This window comes from Cannabis sativa, chromosome 7, assembly GCF_029168945.1.
Source record: "Cannabis sativa cultivar Pink pepper isolate KNU-18-1 chromosome 7, ASM2916894v1, whole genome shotgun sequence".
Classification (NCBI taxonomy): Eukaryota; Viridiplantae; Streptophyta; class Magnoliopsida; order Rosales; family Cannabaceae; genus Cannabis; species Cannabis sativa.
Window position 1 is genome coordinate 1778495 of NC_083607.1, and position 8637 is coordinate 1787131.

Below are 8637 nucleotides of genomic sequence, written 5' to 3' on the forward strand. Positions count from 1 at the left end.
ACTAAGCAGCACTTAAGCCCAAGGAAAGCTGGCAGGCCTGACCAGAGAATAAAAATAACCTTCACTAGCTATAGATTTAAGAAGGAGAAACCTATTTTTTTTTTCATTAGAATCTTTACAAAACTTTTTATTTCTAAGTCGTACAATATTAACGATATTTCTTAAAAGTTATTTAATTGATTTATATTGGACTCAATACTTAATTGCACCGATATCAATATAACACCTAGAAGAGCGCTAAACACTAGCGCCACTGGTACCTTCAAACATTAATCTAATTAAAGACACCTCACCATTTATTACTACTAGGCCCGACCCTGGGTATAGGCGGACTAGGCCTGTACCTAGAACCCACTTAGCCTAAGGGCCCAAATTTTTTTTTCCCTTTTAAAATTATATATATATTTTTACTGACTTTAAAAAAATACCATATTTTTTCTAATATAAGGGTCCAAAAATAATTTTTTTTTTTCCTGTGACCCACTTTGTTTTAGGGCCGGCCCTGACTACTACTATAAATAAAAATATATTAGAAAATTTGATGAGGCAGTAACTGCTCCAATCATATGATGCAGTAAGATTCAGATACATAATTTTGAGTCTCCAAACACTAATAATACTCCAAATAGGAAAAGAGGGTGTTCTGATCTGAATACAGAAAAATGAAGAGTTACCCTCTTTGAATGCTAACACAACTCTTATACATAATGAGTTAAGAGAGTCGAGCCTATGACCAGCCGAAGAAGTAATCGAGAACATAAACCAGAGCGAGCGAGAATGGATAGAGCAGGAACGCGATTGAAGCCGTCCACAGAGGGAATGTGGTTCGAAGGCTGCCAAACAGACCCATGATGGTGCAAACTATGAAAATGACAAGAACTTCAGATGAGAAGTCCCATGTTAGTCCTCTAATGTAGACAAGGGCCAAGAAAACCGATAGACAAAGTACATTGTTCATTGTCACCGCCCCGTATAGCTGCATTCAGCAAAAGAAGAAAGAAAAACAGTTAAGGTTTTGTTTAGCACAGTTGATTGGGACATTAGTATTGGTTGCATAAGAGCAATGTAGATAAGTGAACGCAAATTCTAAAAGGGTCAATTTGTATTTCGGTTATTCTATTTTTATGTTTGATTGCATTTTTAAGTATAAGAATGCTAATATAATGAAATGATTTTCCCACCATTATGGTGGTTTGATTATTCTATTATGTGATGATGCAGAGAGAATTAAGAAATAGGGAAACAAAGACAAACCGCGGAAAAGGTCAAGGAGGAAGTTCTTTTCTTCTTCCTTGTAGCGAATATTATTGCGGAAACAGCCTCACTAGAGTTGGTAGCCAAAGGTAGTGCAATGAATGAGATGAAAAACTTGGGAATGCTTGTAGCACTTGAGAAGTTATCGACGGCGTCCACCAAGGGATCTGCAAAAGCTGCTGCAATCGCGGTTCCAAGCAACAAATACAACACTGCTTTCACTATTATAGTTTTAGCATTCACAATACCTTCTACGAGCTCATCACTTTGATCATGGCCTCCCAAAAGGTCTTTCTTTGTTTTCTGTACATAAATAACCAAACTCATTAGAAGAGAAGCAAACATAACACATGGATTAGCTTAGCATGCTCTGAGAATAGACGATGAATTTTAATGAACGGAATTAATGGGCAAAAAGCTTACCTCATGGAAATGATCAACAGGGTCGGAAGAGACACTCCCCTGTCTCCGCGAACGCTTCGCTTCAGTAAGCCATTTAGAAATACCAATAACAAATTCTTCCTTATCAACCCTTCTATCATTGGATGTATCAAAATCAGACATCACTTTGTTCGCGGCATCATCACTGTCTAAGTCAATCTCATTGAAATTAATTCCAATAATCAACGCTCTTATTTCAGCAGTAGAAAGATGTCCGTCGTTGTCCGCATCAATTTTGTCAAACAATCTGACATATTATAATCCATGTAAAAAGTTAAGCAGTTGCAAAGAGTAATACAAACACAAAAATAAGTGAATCCATTTTCAAAATCAAACTCACTTTGATATAACCTCTACATCAGGTTCACCATCATCACTAAGGAGCCTCTTATTTGTCTTTAAATGTTTCAAGATTCCTGATATAACATGCTTATGCTTAGCGTATTCCAATCGCCTCCTCTGTATCCAAGGCTGAAAAACCTGCATGATGAACCAGATATAGTAATTAGGGTGTGTTTCGTTTAATTTGAGATTATTATTCAGTTTGGTATGTTTGTCTAACCATATAATTATTACACTAGTAATTAGACGGTAACTTATTGTGTTTTTCAATTACATATATGATCACAACATTAGTATTATTGGCTTAGGAGTTAACAACATAACCTGATCAGTATGTTTATCAAAATCATGAATCCATCTACCTAAGTAAAGTTATATAAGCATGGATTCAATTCAGGATAAACCATTTCTTCTTATAAATGATAATATAATATTATGAACAGAGTTTCCAAAATTGACACCATACTGAGCTGAACTCTATAACATGTCTTAAGACTTGTAATTGATAGTCTTGTCATGTCATTTGCCACCTCCTAAACTTATTATTCTTTTAAAAGAAAAAGGAACTATTACTTTTCAATATAATATATATATAAATAAGTGGGAAAAGAATAATACAGTAAGTGGAAGAGAAGCCCACCAAAAAGGAATCTCAATCCTTAATAAATCGAAATATGAAAGGAACCCAACTTCTAAATGTTAACTTTCAAAATGATTTTGTAATGATGCCAATAAAGATACAAATACCCCTCCCACTTTGCAAATGTATGGCATGTAATAAAAAAAACAAGTCAAAAAAGAAGTTTACTTATTCTTTACATGTCAAAAAGATCTGGATGCCAAAAGATAACAGAAACAAAAACCAGACATGATATTGGATAGAATTGATTCCTGAAATACCCAAATATCTGTTTTGAGTTCTCACTAATTCAAACAATTTTGCCAAAGAATAACAATTATTCTCTTTCAACTTTCTGCACTAATCAGAACATATTTTGTTCAATAAAAGTTTTGAGTTTTGAGAGAGCAAACTGAAAAACAAAAGATGTTGTTAATGACTAATGAAATCTCATTGTTATTTTCCCAAGCTAATTGAAAGCATTCACTTAACAAAGATTAGAGAGCAAACTTAATATGACCATGTAAGTACAAAAGCCTAGAATTCAAAGTATACAAAAGCCTACGATCATGTAAGTACATCAAATAATAAAAAAATCTAAATCTAGTTGAAAAACTACATATAAAGGCATAATTGGTAGACAGTAAGAATAATGTACCTGATACAAGCAATAAGAAATCAATAGCAACACCGATGCGATAAGCCCAATCAACACAGCTAAATGTCTTCCAGAGGTAGAACTCATAACTTGAGGTAGTTGAACGATAAGAAATGGGATAACAGATATGGCCATAATCACAGCAGCATAGCTAGTCCAAATATCCGTGCTAACTCCAGAACCTGCACTTAAGAATACTCCATTCTTGTAATCCATTTCAAATTAGAATTCCTCAAGTGAGAATTTAAATGGTCCTTATGAATCCATCTATAATGAATCTAGCAACACATTAAGGTGTGCAATATACACTTGTGTGCAGTTTTAAGATTAAATGTGAAGAGTTGAATGTGATTTTGATGCATTCAACTAGCTCACTAGATATAGTTAGCAAATCGGGAATTCATTATTTCAGTATAATCACTTAATATAGCTCGAAATTATTTTAACAAGGGCAACTCCAATGGAGGCATCTTACTTTGGTGCCTGCTGTGGACCACACAAATTACATTTTACTCAAATTAACCAATTAGAAAAAAGAAAAAACATATATGCCAACAATGGACACTATAAAATATTATTTTATGACCCTATTTGGCCCCACTTACTGACAAGCAACAGTAGAGGCACCTCCATTGGATTTGACCTAATATTGTTGAAGACTTGAAGTGACAAAGAAACTGCTACCATTTTTTTCCTATAGGAACATACATACATATACCGTTTTATGTACACCAGACCAGCTTCTAATTAATTTCATATGGTCACAAACAAAACAAGTTCGATATATTTTGTCTTTAACATAATGTAACAGTTTGCATTTTCAAAACCTGAAAGAAAAATACAAAACAGGGCCCTATGGAACTTTGTCCATCTCCCTTTAAACAAAATGACAAAACAGGGAAAGGATTTCATTTTTATGCAAAAATTTGAATATGCCAGAAAATTAAGTATCCCTTTCAGTCACATATAAAAAGTAATAAAAGGAAATGGCCTTTCAGGAAGATAGGAACGTACCGGTCAAGGCTGCCAAGCTAAACCCTTTCGTATCAGTTGAATCTTTTGCAGCCGAATTTTCGATATCACACTTGCCAACAACAATACAAGTACCCCATATTACAGTAAGGAGCATTACAGTTGACCCTGCTAGCAATCCCATTCCAACAGAAACCTGACTTTGGGCAACTTCTGGGGTTCCAGAAAGTCCGGATACTAGGGAAGAACAGAGGAGAAGAGTAAAGAGGTGCATATCAGTTAAGAGACTAATACTATATGGTCATACAATTCAAAACATGATAAAAGAGATTCAATCATGTAAACTGAAGAGTGTATAAAGTCTTGCCTTGCTTTAACTTTCAATTTTCTCTTTCTTAATGAAAAAACAAGGTAGCCATTATCAGATAATACTCTTGGTAATTGTGAGACATCAAAGTCAAAGAGGTAACATATAAAATATAGTAATGCTCTGCTCTCAATTCTTAAAAAGGGTAGTTAAAACCCAATCAAGTAAAACTTACAATTAACAACTATAAATCCAAATGTAGTTTCCAATCATTGGTTAAAAGTGAAAATATATCATAATGGGTACTGAAAAAGTCAAAGAAACTTGACAATGTAAATAAATATATCTTGTACTTCAAGTAACTAATGATATACCGTTAAAATAAAACTCAAATAATTAAATATTTCATATCAGTAGTCAATCTATAGCTTCTCTTCTACTCACTTTTTCTTTCCAGTAATTTTTTTATCACTATAAATTCTTTATTGAAATTACCTAAGATTGTTACCTATTCACATTTTTTTAAGGAAGAAAAAGAAAAAGCTCTAATATCACCTTTCTTAATAACAAAATTTCTACTAACCCTTAATTCAAATTAACTTTTTAATAACGTTGTGAAGAGAATAGTGCCTCAATCCCAAATGTAAATATTGAAAAAAATTACTTTTTAAAAAAACTAAATTTCAAAGCAATTGTTCATTAATATTATCACAGAACTTCCAAGAAGAAAAATAAAAACGGCCTTGTGTTGTGAGCACAGTATTTCTTTAATTAATTCCCTGCAAAAGTAAACACCAATGGTCCCCAGTACTGAACTAGCTCCTTCTCTATTATTGGTGAGAAACAAATCAAGATGCATCGACTAGTCAATTTTCTTTTTTCTTTTTTATCTTTTTCTTTTTCAAATAAATAAAAGCTATCAAGAAGTGTTTCCGGGGATAGTGTACATTGCTATTAAGTAAAGGACATTCTTGTGAGGTGTAATATTTTATTGGTGTAATTTAATATCGAATTCCATTTATTTTATTTTATTAAAAATTATAAAAAAAACCAAGTGTCCCATAGCAATATTTTTCTATAATTATTACATTCAATTATATAAGAACCCGATACAATATAATTATAAAGATAATCAACTGATTAAATATTATTTTGATTTTAAATTATTCTGAATTTCTAGAAAATTTACAATCTTAAATGAAACACAAATGAGTTACGTCGGTATACCCATTATTCCTTTATTCCCCAAAAATTATTCCTTTAATTTGATAAAAATAACATAAACAAATTCACCAAATAGTGATACCAACTTTCTCCAGTTTTTTCATAGCATTAATTCTTTTCTCATTTAATTAATTAAAAAAAATCAAAATCAAACAAACAAACAAGATCCAAATCAAAAAATTCCCAATTCTACTTTTAATTTTTTTTTTCCCACTCTATTCTCAGATTCTTAATCTTTTTCCAACCAACCAAACAGAGGAATCAAGCTCCATCAACAGAATCAATCAAATCAAATCAAATCAAATAAAAAGAAAAGAAAAAGCGAATTAATTACCGAGAATAAGCATGGCATCAGGAAGAGCACCGAGTATGGGAAGAAACAATCCACCAATGAGACCAGGGCCAAGGATCTCAAGCAAAAGCTCACTGCCATTAGAGAGGTATGTAGCGGAAGTGAACATGAGAAAGCCATAGACGAGTATGAGAAACATATTACCCAAAGCAGTGGTGGTACACGGTAAGAAACCGTATGACTGTTCACATGTGGATTCAACTTCCTCCGCCGTTGAAAACGACGTCGTTAAAGTATTAAGACGGATAATATTGGATTCATCATCATCAGATACTACCGGATTAAGAACCGAGGATTGGTCAGTGATTAAACGGGTACAGTGTACTCGACCACAGAGGATCAAAACAAGAAAAGAAAAGAACAAGAACAAGAAGAGTTTGTTAACAAACATGATTATTGGGATTATTATTACATGTAATTGAGATTGAGAGATTGGTTATGGGTTCTTGTTCTTCTGGTTCTTTATAGAGAGAGAAAGCGAGGAGAGAGAGAGAGGTAATGAGCGTTTGAGACGTGTTGGTGTGTTGATTGGGATTTTTGGGTATGGTATGGTAGCTAAGCTACACAGTCTTGGATCTGACCCTTTTATTATTTGTTATTATTATTTTTTTAATAAAGTTGATTTTTTTAAAAAAAAAAATATTATTTTTGATATGCAATTTGTGGTCCCCATTTGAGACTTTTTAATGTTTATTTATTTATTTATGAGGGGTGTTATTAATAATCCCTTAGTCAATTTTTGTACTTAAAAGTATATGTTGATATATTTATTTATTTTTTCATTACGGTTTTTGTTATACTTACAACATTATTCGTGTAAATTTTTGAATAGTTTATAAGGGTAAATACCATTTTGGACCATCTGTTTTACAAAAATTACCAATTGGACTCTGTGTTTTGTTAAATGACAAAATGGACCCTGTATTTTCTAAAATAGTACAAATAGGACCCTGAATTGATTTTTTATCAAAATAAAGTTTAATTATAATCTGATCTAAAAATGCTATATGACAAAAATATTTACATTTTTTGTATCTGTTCGTATTAAGCATTGTCTCCAAATTGGTTGAATTAAAAAAAAAAAAAGTTATCAAAAATTAAGCTCAGGGTCCTTTTTACTATTTTAGAAAATACAGGGTCCATTTTGTCATTTAACAAAACACAGGGTCCAATCTGTAACTTTTGCAAAACACAGGGTCCAAAATGGTATTTACCCAAGTTTATAGTGCTAAATGTACTTTTGAACGCGTGTGGTAGTTGGTATATCATAAACTCTGTTTTCGATATTGTAAATTATTCATAATTTTTTTAAAATTTACAGGAATGATACTATAACTATAACGATTATCGCTGTAAAAAGTTGAAAATAAAAATATTTCAGCATGTGATTTTGGGTGTGAAAGTTAACTAAGAGGTTGTAATTAACACTCTTATTTTTTTGGGTGCTTGTACAATGTACATTCTTAAAAAAAGGGTTTACTGATGCACCGTTTATCTGTTTCGGCATTTAAAAGAATTTATCAGCCTAATTTTTTTTTATTATTGTGTATATTATAGTTATTTAAGACATCCTGTAAAAATTTAGGTGTCGTTTGGTAACAATTATGTTTTCTAATTTTTTAATCACAAAAATGAAGTAGAATTTTTGTTTTTAAAATTATGTTTTTGAAAAATAAAATGTGTTCTATAACTACTTTTGTTTTTTAATTTTAAAAACAGAAAACAAAAGTGTGTTCTGTAAAGTTTATTTTAATTTTATTTTTTGATTTTATTTAAGTCGGATCTGGGTCCGAGGCCGGGTGCGAGTCCAGATCGAGTGCTAGGTTCGGCACCAGGGCTAGGGTCGAGTTTGGGTCTGAGCCAAAGTCTAAAACATTGATTAAAAAAATTGTTTAAAAAAATAATAAAAGTGACTTTTTTGTTTTTAAAATTTTGATTTTCAATTAAAAAATTGAAAAGTAAAAACAGTTTTATAAAACATGTTTTTGAAAAATATTTTCACTTTTCTAATTTTAAAAACAGAAAACTGATTAAAAAAGTGTTACCAAACGAACCTTTAATAATTTTAGAATAATTTACAATATAGAAAGCAGTGTTCAAACAGTCTATTTCACGCTCGTATAAAATAAAATTAAGAGTCACGTATGCAACATACTGTTTGAATCCTATTTTAGGCGTGTTAAATTGATCCAAAAGTTTCAAAATTTTGTAAGATATCTTAAATAACTACAGAGTACACGAGTATACATAACTTTTTTACTTTTTATTTATTTATTTATATTTTAAGATATTTTTACAATGCACTTATTTTTAAAAAAGGGTTTATCGACGCACTTTTTCTATTTATTTCGAAATCTTAGAGGATTTTTAAGTTCATTATTTTTTTTATATAATTATCTACGTTGTAGTTATTTAAGACATATTGTAAAAAAAATTGAGAAATTTAAAAAATTTAACATTCTGAAAAT

General features: G+C 31.3%; 1 protein-coding gene across 1 annotated transcript; it reads right to left on the reverse strand.

Annotated features, from left to right (window-relative positions):
- Positions 1 to 510: 510 nt before the first annotated feature.
- LOC115696883 (sodium/calcium exchanger NCL) lies at positions 511 to 6766 on the reverse strand. Its single transcript, XM_030623771.2, has 7 exons — positions 6152 to 6766; positions 4329 to 4523; positions 3315 to 3496; positions 2036 to 2175; positions 1678 to 1942; positions 1255 to 1557; positions 511 to 976 (listed from the first exon to the last, which is right to left on the reverse strand). The coding sequence occupies exons 1-7, from the start codon at positions 6558 to 6560 to the stop codon at positions 728 to 730; spliced, it is 1743 nt and encodes a 580-aa protein (XP_030479631.2). The 5' UTR covers positions 6561 to 6766; the 3' UTR covers positions 511 to 727.
- Positions 6767 to 8637: the final 1871 nt, after the last annotated feature.

Coding starts and splice junctions, on each gene's coding strand:
- LOC115696883 (XM_030623771.2), bottom strand. CDS start 6,560: ATGTTTGTTAACAAACTCTTCTTGTTCTTGTTCTTTTCTTTTCTTGTT. Junction 3,497..4,328: donor TAGCTTGGCAGCCTTGACCG/GTACGTTCCTAT, acceptor TCTTAAGTGCAG/GTTCTGGAGTTAGCACGGAT. Junction 977..1,254: donor CCTCCTTGACCTTTTCCGCG/GTTTGTCTTTGT, acceptor TGCTGAATGCAG/CTATACGGGGCGGTGACAAT.